Genomic DNA, 17,979 nt, shown 5'->3' on the forward strand with positions numbered 1-17,979 from the left:
TTTGTCCCTATTTTTCTTTCTTGCTCTGTTCCTTTGTGTTTTGTTGATGTTCTTGTATGATTATTCTTTGATTCCTTTCTCATTTATTATGTCTTGTATAGTATTTTTTGTGGTTACAATAGGATTTATAGAAAACAGCCATCTATTTTAAGCTGATACCAACTTAAATTTCAATTGCATACAAAAAATATTTTTTTACTCCTTGCCCACTTTACGTTATCACAAATCACATCTTTTTTTATATTGTATACTCAGTAACATATTTTCATAGTTACAGTCATTTTTAATAGTTTAGCTTCTATACCAGAATTAAAAATGATTATTTTAGTTTGTTCATGATTTTTAAGTTATTTTGTTTTCTTTTAGAAACAATTTGAGAATTTAAAATGTGTTAACAGAGATTTTTGTGATGTTCTAAATTTTATATTTACAGATTTTTAAAGAATATTTTTCATGATACACTTCTATATGTATTGAATAAATCTAACATAACTTTTTCTTGTTCAAACAGAAACCTGAGACTGATTGTCAGTCACATAGAGGAATACCTTGAATCTGTAGTTTTCTGAAGAATCAATTCAAGATATCCAAAAAGTACAAAAGGTAAAGAAAAGCACATCTTAGAATACGCTGTGGGATATTTTGCTAGAAAAGAATGTAAAAGAATCCATGAAGCATTTGGTACACTAATTTGAGGAAAGTTTTACTTTAAACATTTTCCTTTCATGTTAATTTATCCCAGAACATTGATTGTGCACCAGCTGTGTTCAGCTGTTATTTTAGGTAACTGGAAATACGGTGAAGAACAAGACAGAAGATGTCCATGCTCTTTTGGAGGTTGAGTTCTGGAGGAAGACAACAAATGAGAAATTTGTGGTTAGTACCATGTGAGAAGTTCACATGGATGACGTCATAGACTGGTGAGTGCTTTCACTAGGCAGCCAGAGAAGGCACTGTGGGAGAGAGGCTGCTTAATTGCGTTCTGAGCAGCATGAGGGTGCCAGCCCTTTGAGGATTTGCAAGAAGAACTTATTAGACAGTGACAATGGAGTAAGCGTGGCATTCTTGAGTAATGGAAGGAGCAGGTGTGGTAGGAATGTACATGACAAAATTCACGGGGATCACACTGGAGAAGATTTCCAGAAGCAAGTCCAGTGTTCTTTTTCAGTTTAAAGTAAAACTTTTCTCAAATTAGTGTACCAAATGCTTCATGGATTCTTTTACATTTTTTTCTAGCAAAATATCCCACGGTGTATGATGTTTTAGATACCTGTAAAATCTGTAGAGAGATTGAAAAGGCAGTTGGATGTGACTCTGCAGTTGAAAATCTGGTCTGTGTATATGGCTTTTGGGAGTCCTTGACATAGGAAGTATGTAGAGTCCTGGGTGGGTGCAGTTATTTAGTGAGTATACACAGACTGGGATGGGTACAGCCCTGGCACATGCCAGTATTAATCAGAGGAGAAGGAAAAGCCAGTGAAATATGTGGCTAAGAAGGAAAGTGTTCCATGATAGCAACCAAAAAAAAAAAAGCATTTAATAAATGCAGAAACTGTCATCTTCATCACATGCTACTAAGAAGTAAGTGAGTAGAATAAAGCAGCCATTGGATTTGGCAATGTAGATATTTCTGTTCACCGATAAGTGAACCACCGGGACCAGCGCTGTGGCCTAGCGGGTAAAGCCACTGCTTGCAGTGCCGGCATTCATATGGGCACTTGTTCAAGACCTGGCTGCTCTACTTCCAATCCAGCTCTCTGCTGTGGCCTGGAAAAGCGGTAGAAGATGGCTCAAGTCCCTGGGCCCCTGAACCCTCATGGGAGACCTGGAAAGAATCTCCTGGCTCCTGGCTTCAGATCGGCGCAGTTAACAGCCATTGCGGCTATCTGGAGAAGGAACCAGCAGATGAAAGACCTCTCCCTCTGCCTCTGCCTCTGCCTCTGCCTCTCTGTGGCTCTGCCTTTAAAATAAATAAATAAATCTTAAAAAAAAAAAAAAAAAAAAGTGAACCACCTCAGTGGTGTGTTGGGTGAATCCTCAATGAGAGTGATGGGAGAGATAGGACTTCTAGTTGGAGGCAACAAACAGTACAGTTAAATCTCATTTCCTCTTGAAACCTCACACCTCACTAAAGCTGAAGTGAAAAGGTTTTCACAAAAGACATAACCTCACTATGATGAGAAAAATGAGAAGGGAGACAAAAGCAATACAGTTTTGGAACCTTGAAAGTAAGAGGAAGACCAGTAACATTCTCGTAGATCCTGGAATCCTAAGCTAGCTGTGAGAAAGCTGAAAAACAGACCTCTTGGCACTGTAGAACCTCTAAAATGTTTGTGAATTGAATGTGTTCTTTGCTTCTGGGACTAGGAGTGATGATGACACTGGAACAGAGTGATTAGCTGTAAATCTATTTAAGAGGCAGTTGTACTCCATAATGTGTTTCTTGACCTTGGAACCAAGGCAACTGCCCCTTTCCCTATCTTAGCAGAAGTCTAGAGATTTATTTTCTAGTGAAGATAAAAGAGAGGAGCAGCAAACATTGCTGAGAATGCAGATAACATGCTGAAAACCTGGATGAAGAACCAGGCCACCTGGGCTTTATACTGATTCTTTTCTGCGGAGATTATAATTAGCCTGAGGAAAGATCTGAAGACACGGACATTGAGAATCCCCAAGTGTTCCAGCCTGATATCCCTGCAGTACAGTGGACAGTGACACACCGGGCACACAGAGCCTGCCGTGCCTTCCCCTCAGCTGTGAACCTGTGACCTGAGGTCACTAGACACCCGAGGAAGACCTCTCATGTAAGACAGAGAGAAAGCAGCAAGGTGGAGAGATGGAGACCAGGTAGGCAGGTCAGAATGAAAACACAAAGTGATCCTTTAAAGAAGTTTCATAAAGGTAAGGGGAGGTGCCTCATGCATTAAAAAAGAGAAACAAGAAATGACATTAAAAATGAAAAACTCAATAAAATTTTCACTTTGAATTTTTTTTTTTTACTTTGGAAGTAAAATCGATACTTTTGACTGTAAAGCAAAAATGGGAAGTGAGAAAGAAAAAAATAAGAAAATTAGAGCAACTATCCAGAATCTTTAACTATCATATAATAGGCATTACAGAAAGAACAGAGGAAATAGAAACAGTCATAGGGGATGATTCAAGAAAATTCTCCGGAACTAGATGACATGTGTTTTCAGTTAGAAAGAACCTGTTGAGTGACTAGTACAGTTAAATTTTAGAACACAGTGAGCTCCCAGGTTGAAAGAAGTAGTAGGTCGCATAAAAAGCAACAGTGATGAGACAGACTTTGGACTTACTAATACCGTGCTGGAGACAAGACAACAGAGCCTTCAGAATCCAAGACAAAATGATTTCAACACAGTATTCAGTATGGACGTGAACTGCTGGTTAAGGTTAGACTAGGGACAGATCATGTGGCCCAGTGGTTAATTTGCCACTTGCAACAATGCCTGCATCTCATTGCAGTACCTGATTTGAGTCCTGGCTACTCTTTCTGATTGAGCTGCTTGCTAATGCGTATGCAGGGGAGCAGCAGGTGGTGAGTCAAGCACTTAGGCCCATGCCATCCATGTGGGAGACCTGGGTGGAGTTCTGGTTCCTGGCTTCAGCCCGACCCAGCCCTGGCTATTGCAGCCATTTGGGAAGTGAACCAGTGGATGGCAGATCTCTCTCTGTTTCTCTGTCTCTCTGCCTTTCAGATAAAATGAAAAATAACAAATTTTAAAATTTAGAGAAAAGGATAGACAAAGGACAGTTTCAGACGTGGGAGATCTGATTGACCTGCCATGTTCCCTTCGTAGGCAGCTATTGGAATAGGAAATCTGACTGAAAAATGTTGGAGGCATAGGATCCACGAAACAGAATACATCTTAACCAGAGACCAAGGAGGTCACCAGGGTGACAGCTAGTCACAAGGTATAACAGACAGCACCCAGTCCTAACGGGAACAAGTGTTAGAAGGTTCTAAGAGAAATATCTGTGAGAAGGATAATTGGTAGAACATGTAATGTGTTTAAACAAAGAGTAGATTTGGACAGGGAAGAGTTGGGAATAAATTGGTAATAAGTATATACAAAACCAGGTGTACAAAAAAGCAAAGCAACATTTATGTGTAGGAAAAACTGCTCAGAAAGGGAAATAATTACAGTATTCCGCATGACTCAAATGCAAATTGCATCCATGGTTGTGATAATGTTAACTTCAGATACACCCCCTTACCACAGTCAGGATAGCAGGAACTGTACATGTGCATGAGGCAAGATGAGGCCGTTAGAGCTTTCTTACTAAGTGGAATTCAACACCTGGTGCCTAGACAACAAGCCATCTTTGAGAGCAAAGGGAGACACTTAATACTGCATTGAAATGACCCAAGTCAGCCGAGACTGTCTAGGCACCCTACCTAAAACTGAGAAAAAATTAACAAAATAAAATTTAGATAAAGGAAGTTAAACACCGTAACAGTTAAAATATGTGAAAGTGGTTAAATGGGGTCAGATATTAGAGGACTTCTGATTTTTAATTCATTATTCTTTGAAGATTTATTTATTTTATTTGAAAGTCACAGTTACACAGAGGAGAGAGAGGACTTCCGTCCGCTGGTTCACTTCCCAATTGGCCACAACAGCCGCCATTCCAAAGCCAGGAGCCAGGAGCTTCTTCTGGGTTTCCCACACGGGTGAAGTGGCCCAAAGACTTGAGTCAACTTCCACTGCTTTCCCAGGCCACAGCAGAGAGCTGGATTGGAAGTGGAGCAGCCAGGTCTCGAACAAGTGCTCTTATGGGATGCCGGTACTGCAGGCAGTGGCTTTAACCACAACGCCTGCCCCATAATTTTTTAAAATATTTATTTGAGAGGCAGTTACACAAAGGCAGAGGCAGAGAGAGAGTCTTCCATCTGCTGGTACATTCCTCAAATGGCCACAACAACCCGAGCTGAGCTGATCTGAAGCCAGGAACCAGGAGCCACTTCGGGGTCTCCCACTCGGGTGTAGGGACCCAAGCACTTGAGCTATCTTCTGCTTTCCCAGGCCACAGGAGAGAGCTGGATCAGGAGAGGAGCAGCCAGGACTTAAATCGGTGCCCATATGGGAGGGCAACCCTGCAGGTGGTGGCTTTAACCCACTATGCCGCGGTGTTGACCCCTAATTTTGTAACGTTTTTTAGCATTTAATTTTATTTGAAAGGCAGAGAGACAGAAGGAGGTCTCCCATCTGCTGATTTACTCCCAAGATACCTGTGGTAGCTGGGGCTGGCTGTGGCTTGGCCAGGTTCATGCCGGGAGCAAGGAACTCAATCTGGGACACCCATGTAGGTGCCAGTGACCCAAGTACTGGAGCCATCACTACCTGGGCCATCTTCTACTGCTTTCCCAGGCCATCAGCAGGGAGCTGGATCGGAAGTGGAACAGCCAGAACTTGGACTGGTGCCCATATGGCATGCCGGCGCCATAGGCGGAGGCTTAGCCTGTTATGCCATAGCACTGGCCCCATGCAGTTTATTTTTAACAGTGTGGTGTTTTCTGTTTAAGGTTTCTGTTCTAAGGATACACTGCCAGAGACTGAAATTTTGTATAATGATGTATAATGTGGCAGGGGAATCACAAACAGAACTGCTTCCATACTTGGCAAAATTTGAATGTCAGTACTGTTTCTTAGTTACTAATAGCTCCCCATTTGATGAATGTTTTTTTAAAGCTAGCTTTGAAAAAAATGATGTTTATAGGACTCTTCCATCATTGCCGCCGTCATCATAAAACAGTAAGGTGGTGGGAGCTCAGATGGGAGGCCAGATCACTGGTGGCTTTGAGCTCAGGTTGCTTAAGTGAGAGAGCATTCGATTCCTCACTGGGACTTGATCCTTTGTAATTGTGAACTTTGGATTCTGGTAACTGTTGAGCTTTCCAAAGTCATAGAATTGTATATCACGGTGATGCATTAATATCAAACTTAAAATTTTTAATAATGTATTATTACATACTTGAAATTCCTCTTCAGCTTGTGTAGAATATAGCGTAAGCAAGTGTGACTTCTGCTCGTCTTTTTGGATTAAAAGCAGGGACCCCAGGGTAGTCCCCAGAAATGTTTTGGCTCATCCCCATCACTACTCCGTTTTGTGTACCTGACACCACTTTCAGCAGTTGCTGTAGGGTGCTCGGTTGGCCCTGCTTCACTTCCTCAGCCTTTCTCTTAAAGTAGGAGTAGGGAACTTTTCGGGCCCATGAGATGTATAAGGCCCACAAAATCATGTGGTCTGGCCCTACCAAGAAACTGCAGGTGGGACTCAAAATTCAGTGAATCTACAGCAGGCTAAATTTTAAGTTGGTGATTTCATATGGCCTGTGAGTGATGTTATAAGTATTCAGAGGACCCTTGGCAATGAAGAAGTTCCCCACCCCTGCCAATAGCATGTCTGTCAGCTGGCTACAAAGCCAAGGAGAGATCTTGAGCTAGACTGTTCAGGATACAGTGTTCAGTTGTTCAGTGGGGAACAACGCATTTTTGAAAGAGTGCTGTCACTAACAGCAGCAGATAGCCTTGTGAGCATCAGCTTGTGACTTCTAGGTCTTTCCCAGCCAGCAAGGCCCTTTCTGTACCCTCAGCCCTAAAACTCAGGACCCTCCTTTGGTTTTCCTTTGATGCTTTGTCCTATGTTCTATCCTTTGGTAATTAAACAAGCATATTGTTGTCTTACTGAAACTGATTTACCCCAGTTGGCTGTCACCATTGCCCTGTTGCTTTTGTTCCGGTGACAGAACTAGCCTGTGAGGACTGTGATGATACATTCGTCTGTTGCAACAGAGAAGTGTATTTACGGTGGTCTTTAAATTCTGTACCTTAACACTCGAATTCCGTGACTCTATGTTCCATCCGCTGTTACCCTAGACACAGTGTTTAATCCTGGTGTTCTTATTTTTACCTCTGACTCCCTCACTCATTCGCTTTAACGATTCTCCAGTCCTACTTCTGCAGCCATCACACAGACAGCACGGTGTCACTAGTTAACAGTTGTTCTGTCTTCCTCTTGAGTAGGTACATTGGAAAACGGCAATAGAATTTTTAGAACCTCGTGTTCTCATAGTACCTCTAATCTTCTCTGGTTTAGAGTTACACAGTCATTTATGTTTTCTAAGTTTTAAATTAAAAACATAATAATTAAAGTATAATTTTTTATGCCTTCAAAACTATTAGGTGGTCTGTTAGAGTTAAGGTGATTATTCAGTGTTTAACTCATGACTGTGGAATATAAGAATCTTGTATAGATAAAACCTGCTGTGGAAGTCCATACAAAGTGCAGAGGGAATTTTAGACTTGTGGCACAGTTTTGAAGCACTGTTTTAGTTTCTTCCATGTGCGTGTGAGACCCTCTATAATAGGATTGTTCTTTGCTTGACTTGCCTTCACCCCTCTTCACCCTTCTCACTTAAGCTGTGGTAATTATAGTTTGTCCGATTTTCTCTGAAGGAAAAGGCTACACCTCTTGAGTTTCTCAAGGCCAGTGTTCTCTCACTTCAGGAAGGCCTGTGCCTTCTTTGCACCTTACCATTCCTTTACTTAGAAGTCCGAGCCTGAGCCTTTCGGTGTTTACCTCTTCTTTTTCTCGGGTCTTTGCTTCTCAGACCGCATCCCAGCAGATCATGGGGCCTGTGCAATTGCAGACTTTCATTCAGTAGCTCTGGGGCGGGGCTCTTGGGGGATGCCAGCACTGCTGCTTTCTGGATTGCACTTCCAGGAACAAGGATCTTGACTCCCTGATAAACTCATTGTCATCAAGAACAGTTTCTCAGACTCCCTCCTCTTAATTCCTTGGGTACACTTAATTGTGCCTTTCCCAGTGATGCCATTATGCAGTATGCCTTCATTTTACCTCTTACAGCTATCTAGCTTTCAGGGTCTTCTCAGTGCAGGTTTTTGCCTGCAGAGACTGTGTCTTTCATCCTTGAACACCCAAGGCCTGCCACAGTGTTTAGCTGAAAATAGGATTTCAATAAATATTTATTGCCAATTAGACAATATTATACAGCCTACTTGCATAGTCACATTTACTGAATATTAAGAATGGCCTTTTAAATTTTATTATCTTTTAGTAAACAAAATGAATTATGAGCCTGATTTTTTTTTTCCTGTAGTTCTTTTTTAGAAGGAAAAACAATGTCAAATGTGTCCCAGCCAAAGATATTTGCTTGGAAGTGATGTTCCAGCCTTTGGTACAAACAGAACATGTTGAAGGAGCTGTGAGATATAGCTTATTCCTCAAGACAACTTTGTTTGTGAAAGTAAACTTCTTAGAAAACCAATGACCATTTGTTTTTCTTTTCACTCAAGGAGAAACACAAATGTCTACCACAAGACGGAAACGTAGTGTGTTATGTTGTTTACCGTAAGCTGCAGTAAGATGAGCTCAAGCGTTGACAGGTGCGTCTTCACAGACTTCTATTTTGAAAGTCACTGTGAGAATAATGGGCTGTATCACTAAGGGGAGTTTTATGTACAAACACAATTACTGTCGTATTCTGTTTCTGTACTAAACAAACATGGTGTGAGGAAGATTTGTCAGTACTTTGTAGAGTCAAAGTCAGCAGCATATTACTTGTGTTTTAAGTGGGTCTTGAGCTGTAATTTTGAGTGATTTGGTCAGAGCTGTTGTGAAAGAAATTGTAACAGTTGTGAATGTTTCCTTGACACCTTCTAGAATCCCTTTTCTCTGTATTTTCTGGTGCCAACTCCATCCTCCCAGTCATCTACATGTTTGTGAACAAGAAAAGCTAGCTATAATTAGGACTTCATTTCTCAAAATTATGATCTTTAAATTTACTTTTGGGAAAAGTGTAAACCCCCTTAATTTTTTTATTCAAAGACTCCATTTTGTTGTTGTTTACATTTCAACGTCTGACATTCCACAGATCTTAAAATAATTGATAGCAGTTTTTTTTTCATAAACATAAAATAATAATGCCTTATAAGCGGTGGCGCCTTAAATTTGATTAAATAAAATAATATTTTAAGCACCTATCTCTGACAGCTAATAAACATACCTCTGTTCGTGTCATCTGAACTCCACATTATTCCCTAAGGCCTTGCACATGAGGAAACTGTTAGCTAAGTAACTTGTTGGAGGTCTCGTAGCATTTTGACCTGTGTTGGTCTTCTAATGCTCAAGTAACTGCTTTTATTACACTTGCTAAGTTGTGATTTTCTGATAGGTATTCTTTTAAGAGCTTTACAGCTAGAGGTGTACACAGAAGTGACTTTTGACATCTGAGGGCAGCCCTGGTTTGTCCCAGAGCTAAATTATGAAGACCTGTACTGTGTTATAACTTAAGTCCCACTCAGACAGGCCTGCTGCACCAAGGCCATAGCTTTGGACTGTGCTGAGATTGGAGATGGGGTCTGTGAGTAGCCGTCTCGGAGGGGCTGTGTCTTCTCTGCCCCTGAGAAACATCACTACATATGATGCTGGCCTCTGAATGACTACTAGTTCCCATTCTAGGCCGTGTGCTAGCCAGAGATCTTCATGTTCACAGTTGAGTTAGTATTACAGATATGTACTAGAAAATAGGTTAATAGTTACTGAAGTGGATTTGTGTAGTCTGTCAGCCTTACAAAAGTCATAAGATGAGGGGCCGGCGCCGTGGCTCACTTGGTTAATCCTCTGCCTGCGCCAGTAGCCCATATGGGCGCCAGTTCTAGTCTCAATTGCTTCTCTTCCAGTCCAGCTCTCTGCTGTGGCCCGGGAGTGCAGTGGAGGATGGCCCAAGTGCTTGGGCCCTGCACCCACATGGGAGACCAGGAGAAGCACCTGGCTCCTGGCTTTGGATCAGCGTGGTGCGCCGGCCATAGCGGCCATTTGGGGGGTGAACCAATGGAAGGAAGACCTTTTCTCTCTGTCTCTCTCACTGTCTATGACTCTGTCAAGTAAAACAAAAGAAAAGAAAAGAAAACAAAAAATCGTAAGATGCACCTGAGTGATTCCCATGTTCCTTCGGTGTTGCTGTTGCTTACTTTCTCTGTTCACTTTCTTTTTCCTTTTAGAGATGACAGTAGTATTTTTGATGGGTTGGTGGAAGAAGATGACAAGGACAAAGCAAAAAGGTAGTTCAACTTGAGACATAAAACAGTAAATAGATGAATAATAAATACATGTAAGGAAATAGTCAATTAATGATTTCCAAAAGCTACCTTCTTAGGAGTTTAGGTTAACTAGCAAGGGGAAGGACGGGGTGGGGCCGGATTTACGGATGAGCCTGTTGTGGATTCATTGAATTTCAGGTTCTGCCTGTGGTTGCCTCGGCAGGGCCAGACCGCGTGGCTTTGCCGGACTTAGCACGGCTCACAGGCCGGACATTCCTCACCTCTGGCTTAGGAATCAGTTTGCCATTTATAAGCTAAATAAAATTTCCTCTGGCCCTTTGGAAAAGTATTATACTTTTGCCTAAACAAAAACTGAGTTAGAAAATCTAACTTCATTAAGCAGATAATTAGAGGTATTATAAAGTGATTACATGCTTTCTAAGTAATTGGGCTTATTTCTCTTAACAGCTGTTTGTTTACTGGTTCATGCTTTGTGTAGAATAGCAGTAATCCACTTGGCACATCCATTCTGAATGCTTGCTGTGTGTTAGACCGTATGAGTAAGTGCTTAGGTGAGAAGATTTGGGCTCTGCGTCCTGACGCAGAGGCGACAGGCAGACAGCTGCTCCCAGGTGTGTGCCGCAGACTGGGATGTGACCGTGCAGAACACGCGAGCCTGGGAGCAGCAGAGTTTTGCTTTCAGATTTTTGCTTACGATTTAAAATTTACATAATGATGTGTAACTTGCTCCACTAATTCTAAATAAATGGCATTTACACAGTTGACAAGGGTACTTTAGAGAGTCCTGGAAATGCACATTTTGTTTTAGTTCCATTTTTGTACAGACTTTTTGATGTATCCTCACATGTGCTTTCACTACATGTATTTCATTTATAATAGCCTTGTAAATTCACAGTCCTAGGTAAATGTTAGATTAATTGAAACCTGAGATTTGAATGTACTATGGACACTTCCATAAAAATGTATATCAAATAGTTGGTATGTAAAATTTCTTTGGTGTTAAACTGAGATGACAAATTATTGCTCACATGAACTCTGTTGTTGGTAACCTAGGAAATAGATACTACTGTTTGTATTAACAGAAGGATATGCTGTCATTGTATCCAGTTTGAACATTGTATTAAGCTATTTGTATAATTAAATGGATTACTTTAAAATTGCTTAATAATTTCTTATTTCATCAGAGTATCTAGAAACAAATCCGAAAAGAAACGTAGAGATCAGTTTAATGTTCTCATTAAAGAACTGGGATCCATGCTTCCTGGTAACGCTAGAAAGATGGATAAATCCACTGTTCTGCAGAAGAGTATTGATTTTTTACGAAAACATAAAGGTAAGTTTTTAACTTTGCAAAGTGAGTGGTGTTTTTCATAATTAGACTGTCTGGAATAGCATAATGGGTTAGAATCTTGACTTAAGATTAGATCCTTCCTCAGCTATTTAAAGAGAGGGGAATCAATTGCCTTTTTAAAGATTCACTGTTCTTTCTTTCATTCAACAAACATTTATTTGGTGCCTACTCTATCCTAGGTCCCCATGATTCAGGGTAACAGTCCTGGCCAGGAGAGACAGCTTGTAAACAGGTGGCTACAGTACAGATGTTTACAGTGTGACTAGTGCTTCTGAACTGAAATTTCAAGGCAAAGAGTTGATTTCTCCACTGAGTGTTCCCTTAGATTAAATAGGGACACTGCATTTCACACGAAGGACGTAGCATGTACAGAGTTGCAGGGAGACTTCACTGTAACGGGGCATTGCTGTTTTGGAAATTATGGGTGCTTTTGAAGAAAAGGAAAGAGCTGAGAGAGACAGGGCTTTATCTGCCAGCCCCAAGGATTGGTGCATTGTGTAGCCAGGAAATAAACCCTATTTTTTTTTTTTTTTTTGACAGATAGAGTTAGACAGTAAGAGAGAGAAAGAGACAGAGAGAAAGGTCTTCCTTCTGTTGGTTCATCCCCCCAAATGGCTGCCACGGCTGCAGCTACGCCGATCCGAAGCCAGGAGTCAGATGCTTTCTCCTGGTCTCCCATGGGGGCGCAGGAGCCCAGGCACTTGGGCCATCCTCCACTGCACTCCCAGGCCACACCAGAGAGCTGGACTGGAAGAGCAGCAACCGGGACTAGAACCTGGCGCCCATATGGGATGTGCCACAGGCAGAGGATTAACAAAGTGAGCCACGGCGCTGGCCCCAACCCTGTTTTAAGATAAAATATCTGTTAATGGAAGAAAATCACCATAACTAAATGAATCCTGAAAAGAAAATATGAAGAATATTAATTTTTTTGGTAACAGAGATCATAGATTTAAAAACCTGTAAAAGGACGTTTCCTTTCTCAGAATAAGCAAATGAAACTAGAGAACTTCTCAGTAGAGTAGTGTCTGGTGCCTGTGTTGACTTCTCCGCAGCTCCCATGGTAGTACATTACCAGACTGGTTTCTGCTCCACTGCTCTTTGGAGCTATTTTTGTTAATCTCACTAATGACATCAGCCTCCTCTCCCTCTATCCCCCCAAAAAAGAAAGCAGTAGCTTTTCCTTTTACCTCATCCTCTTCTGCAGCTCTGTAGCCTTGGAAATTTTGATTCATCGTCTATTGACTTTGTTTTTCTGGGCTTCCATTACACTGTACTGTTTTCCTCTCCATGTTCCTGACAAAAATCCACTTCTCTCTTTCTTCTTATTCTCAAAATGCAAAAATTCTCCAGGCTTAATCCTTGTGCTCATTCTACTCTTTCTCTATATTGTCTGATTTCATCACTTCATCTATTGTGTGTCTATTAACTAGCAAATCTGTTTTTAGATGTGAACTTTGTAGCCTTACATTTCCATGTAACCTCTAGAGATTTCTTTTGCATGTCCTCAAACAGTGCATCTGAAATGGAATTCAGTTTTATTTTCTCTAGTCTCCTCTTTCTCTTAACTTGCTTGTTTCCCTTTTTGTATCTTATCCCTTTAGCCCTTTGGAACTTGATAATTGTTTTTTTGTGTGTGTGTTCCTTAGTACAGTATCACAGTTGGCAGATTCTGTTGATTCTTTTGTGAATGTGTCAGAACTGCTTTATCTTCATTTTTATTGCCACCACAATCATTATATTTTACATCTACAAATAGTATTCTCACTGTGCTAATGCCTCTTGTTAGACGATATACTCATTGAAATTAGTCCTTAGATGTAGCAGTTCAATAAATGATTGTTGAATGAAATGGGACAAAATGTGTGCATTTCCCCTTCACAACTAGTGGATGAATTTTGGTGTCAAGGAGGTTAGTAGGTTAGGTTTTTTGTTTTTTGTTTCTTTTTCCCCAGAATTGAGTATGTAATTCTCACAGAAATTAAATGTAAAGTTAAAATGAAATTCTTATATACTTACTCTAAAACTTGCCTGTCTAAAACTTGACCAGATTTGCATGTGCATCTAAGTCTTTTTACCTAAATGTATATAATTGATGTGAATTTGAAAATCATAACCATGTTCTGTAGAATTAGTAGATATACTTTTTAGTTATGCTTCGTATTCCATTACAGGCCTTTCTAACGTGCCAGATTTTAGTTGACGTATCTAGTATGCTGTATTTGTGTATCTGATAATTAAAAAAATCAAAACAGCTTACTCTGAACTTTTCACCACAAAATAGAGGATATTTTCTAGAGTACAATCTGTGCCATAGGTTTTTATTCTGTCTGGTTGTTGTAATATACCTGCATTTAAAAATGAAAAAGCATTTGTTACCTGTGCAGTTCAGATTGTATCATTTATGAACACCTTTCTCATAACCAAACTTAAAAGTAAATGGCAAAATAAGACAGTAATAATTATGATAAAATGTGTGTCCCAAGCCAGGATCTCCAAATTTTTGACCAGCTGTATGCCATTAAGAACATGTACAAAGAGAACAGTAAGCAAGTCCACTCTGGGATTGCACAAAATCTTCATTTAGTCTTCTCGATTAATTGAGTAGAGCACCTACATTTGCACCTACATTTGACCTTGTTGGCCCTTTCCTCCAGACTCACTTCTTTTCTGTGCTCTAGAGGTTACTGAATGACAGGCGGAGGAGGAGGATGGTGCAAAGTTGATTGAACCTGTTTGATTCTTATTTGGCCACTGTGTCTAGCGGGAAGCCTTGTCCGGGCTGTCAGCAGTACCGGCTATCAAATCTGCCTAGAGAAAAGCCAGAGAGACTGGGATGGGCAAGAGCCTGGATCAAGGATCTAGCTTGCCACATCAGCTGCAAGGTTTCCTCAGGACAGAACCTGCACCTGCTCCTACGCAGCCTTGGAAACGTTAGTGCCTGTAGGTCTCAGCTTGGGTTTGAGTGGGAAGAGAGAGGCAGCACGGATGTTGGTGCTCCTGGGTGCTCGGAGCATGCCACTAATGTGTCAATCTGTTCACAGAAATCACTGCACAGTCAGATGCTAGTGAAATCCGACAGGACTGGAAACCTACATTCCTTAGTAATGAAGAGTTTACACAATTAATGTTAGAGGTATGTCCAGACTTAATTTTTCAGTTTTATTTTCATCAAAGAAAGAAATCATAGGGGTGATTGATTTTAGTATAGTGTTCACAGTATTGTTTTGGTGTTGAAAAGTTTTAATTCAGTGTAAATTTAATAAACTTTGTCTTCAATTAAGTATTGTAAGCAAATAAAATGTGATAGAATAATAAAGAATTTTTGTGTTTTCAGTGTTATCGGAACTTCTTTTTGTAAATTTTTTTTTAAAGATTTATTTGAAAGGCCGACTTGAGGTGGGGAGAAGAGAGAGAGTGAGAGAGAGACAGAGAGCTCTTCCATCTGCTGGTTCATTCTCCAAAGGGCTGCAACAGCCAGGGCTGGACCAGACCGAAGCCAGGAGCCAGGAGCTTTTTCCTGGTCTCCCATGTGGATGCAGGGGCCCAAGCACTTGGGCCATCTTCCATTGCTTTCCCAGGTGCATTGGCAGGGTGCTGGGTATGAAGTGGTGCAGCCAGGACTTGAGCAGGCACCCATTGACATCCTAGGCAGCAGCTTTACTCACTGTACCACAGTGCTGGCCCTTATTATCTGAATATCTGATTAAAAAAGTAAAAGAAACATACAGCCACTGGGTTTTCCATCTGTGATTGTGCCAACAACATTCTCACAAAGAATGATAGATGTTATTCGTCCCATTACCTATTGTTATGAAATGTATGTGCTGTAGTTCATTTATGCTGCTGTGACAAAATAAAATAGAGTGTCTCATAAACAAATTTCTCTCTCCCAGTTCTAGAGGCTGGGAAGTCTTCAGATGAGTGTACCAGCAGATAACTGATGGTGGCTCAGTTCATGGTTCCTGGATGGCAGTCTTTTCTTTTCTTTTCTTTTTTTTTTTTTTTTTTTTTTTTGACAGGCAGAGTGGACAGTGAGAGAGAGAGAGACAGAGAGAAAGGTCTTCCTTTTGCCGTTGGTTCACCCTCCAGTGGCCGCCGCGGTAGCGAGCTGCGGCCGGCGCACCGCACTGATCCGATGGCAGGAGCCAGGTGCTTCTCCTGGTCTCCCATGGGGTGCAGGGCCCAAGCACTTGGGCCATCCTCCACTGCACTCCCTGGCCACAGCAGAGAGCTGGCCTGGAAGAGGGGCAACCGGGACAGGATCGGTGCCCCGACCGGGACTAGAACCCGGTGTGCCGGCGCCACAAGGCGGAGGATTAGCCTAGTGAGCCGCGGCGCCGGCCGGCAGTCTTTTCTTTGTATCCTCAGAGGAAAGGAGGGGAGAAGGCGTTTTAAGAAAAGGGACACTAATTCCATTTATGAGAATTAGATTCTCATGACCAAGTTATCTCCCAGAGGCCTCACTTTGAAATACCAGTAGCACTGGGGATTAGTTTTCAACATAGGAATTTGGGTGTTGTAAACACTCAGTCTATAGTAGTATCCTATACTGTTGTAGTTGGCAACTTTTTATCCATAAATTAAGAGACTGGTGTTGTGGTGTGGTGGGTGAAACCACCGCTTGTGATGCTGGCATCCCATGTGGGCATGGGTTTGTGTCTTCTACCTCCAATACAGTTCTCTGTAATGATGCGGGAAAGTCAGTGGAAGACGGCCCACATGTTTGGCCCCTGCCATCCACAGGGGAGACATGAGGAAGCTCCTGGCTCCTGGCTTTGGCCTGGTCCAGCGCTGGCCATTGGGACCACCTGGGGAATAAAACAGCAGATGGAGGATCTCTCCATCTCCCTCTCTTTCTCACTCTGACTTTCAAATAAATGAATAAATCTTTAAAAATGAAAATCTTTTTTTTTTTATTTTTTTATTTTTTGACAGGCAGAGTGGACAGTGAGAGAGAGAGATAGAAAGGTCTTCCTTTGCCGTTGGTTCACCCCCAATGGCCGCCGCGGTAGGCGCGCTGCTGCCGGCGCACCGCGCTGATCCGATGGCAGGAGCCAGGTGCTTCTCCTGGTCTCCCATGGGGTGCAGGGCCCAAGAACTTGGGCCATCCTCCACTGCACTCCCTGGCCACAGCAGAGAGCTGGCCTGGAAGAGGGGCAACCGGGACAGGATCAGTGCCCCGACCAGAACTAGAACCCGGTGTGCCGGCGCCGCAAGGCGGAGGATTAGCCTATTGAGCCGCGGCGCTGGCCTAAAAATGAAAATCTTGATGAAAGCTTTTTAAAAGGAAATGAGCAAGTGTTCTATGACAGAATTTTTTCTTTTTTAAAGATCTATTTTACTTATTTGAAAGACAGTTAGAGAGAGAAAGGGAAGGAGGTACATTTTCCTTCCACTGGTTTACTCTCCAGATGGCCTCAACGGCCAGGACTAGGCCAGACCGAAGCCAGGAGCCATGAGCTTCCAGGTCTCCCACGTGCCCAAGGATTTGGGCCATCTTCTGCTTTCCCAGGCACTTTAGCAGTAAGCTAAATCAGAAGTGGAGCACCTGGGACTGGAATTGGCACCCATATGGGATGCTGGCACTGCAGATGGCAGCTTAACCTCTTAAGCCACCACTGGCTCCTTCAATTACTTTTTAAAAATATTTATTTAAACGAGTTACAGAGAGCAAGTGTTGGCCTGGTTTAGCCCTAGCTTTTGGGGACATTTGGAGAGAAAACTCATGGATGGATGACCCCTCTTTATCTCTACCTTTGAAATAAAATGAAAAGAAGCAAATAAAAATTTTTTAAAAGATTTATTTATTTATTTGAAAATCAGAGTTACACACAGAGAGAAGGAGAAGCAGAAAGAGAGGGGGAAGTCTTCCATCAGCTGGTCCACTCCCCAGATGACCACAACAGCCGGAGCTGCACCAATCCGAAGCCAGGAGCTAGGAATTTCTTCTGGGTCACCCATGCAGGTGCAGGAGCCCAAGGACTTGGGCCATCTTCTACTGCTTTCCCAGGCCACAGCAGAGAGCTGGATCAGAAGTGGTGCAGCCGGGACTTGAACCGGCACCCATATAGGATGCCAGCACTGCAGGCGGCGGCTTTACCCACTGAGCCATAGTGCCATCCCCCAAATAGAAATATTTCATATAGTCAGTTATAAAATCCACAAAAGTTTGAATCACACATACCTATCAATTTTAATTTTCTGCTTTTTAATCCTTTCATGTATAGAATATTACAGGTATTGCCTATGCACATGAAATACCGAGTTCACTGTCAAATTTTCATGAAGATTTTATTTATTTAGTTTGAAAGGCAAAGATACAGAGAGAGAAGGGAAGAGAGAGAGCTCCCCCATCCAGTCGTTCATTCCCCAAATGCCTGAGATGACCAGAGCTGGACCAGGCCAAAGCTAGGGGCCAGGAGCTTCTTCCAGGTCTTCCACGTGGGTGCAGGGTCCCAAGCGCTTGAGCCATCCTCTGCTGCTTTCCCAGGTGCCTTAGAAGGGGGCTGGATCAGA

The 17,979-nt window shown here is 42.1% G+C and overlaps 1 protein-coding gene across 6 annotated transcripts in view; it reads left to right on the forward strand.

The window, feature by feature from the left end:
• CLOCK (clock circadian regulator) overlaps positions 1-17,979 on the forward strand; it is a 112,698-nt gene that overhangs the window by 46,186 nt on the left and 48,533 nt on the right. For 5 of the 6 annotated variants that reach the window (XM_062198812.1, XM_062198811.1, XM_062198815.1 and 2 more), the window contains 5 exons: positions 512-603; positions 8,343-8,432; positions 10,050-10,109; positions 11,294-11,442; positions 14,505-14,596. In XM_062198812.1, coding sequence (XP_062054796.1) covers positions 8,386-8,432; positions 10,050-10,109; positions 11,294-11,442; positions 14,505-14,596 — 348 coding nt within the window. In that variant the 5' untranslated portion in view covers positions 512-603; positions 8,343-8,385. Of the gene's footprint in view, positions 1-511; positions 604-8,342; positions 8,433-10,049; positions 10,110-11,293; positions 11,443-14,504; positions 14,597-17,979 lie in introns of those variants that run through there. The other variant, XM_062198816.1, reaches the window with a different exon arrangement.

Source organism: Lepus europaeus, chromosome 8 (genome assembly GCF_033115175.1).
Source record: "Lepus europaeus isolate LE1 chromosome 8, mLepTim1.pri, whole genome shotgun sequence".
Classification (NCBI taxonomy): domain Eukaryota; kingdom Metazoa; phylum Chordata; class Mammalia; order Lagomorpha; family Leporidae; genus Lepus; species Lepus europaeus.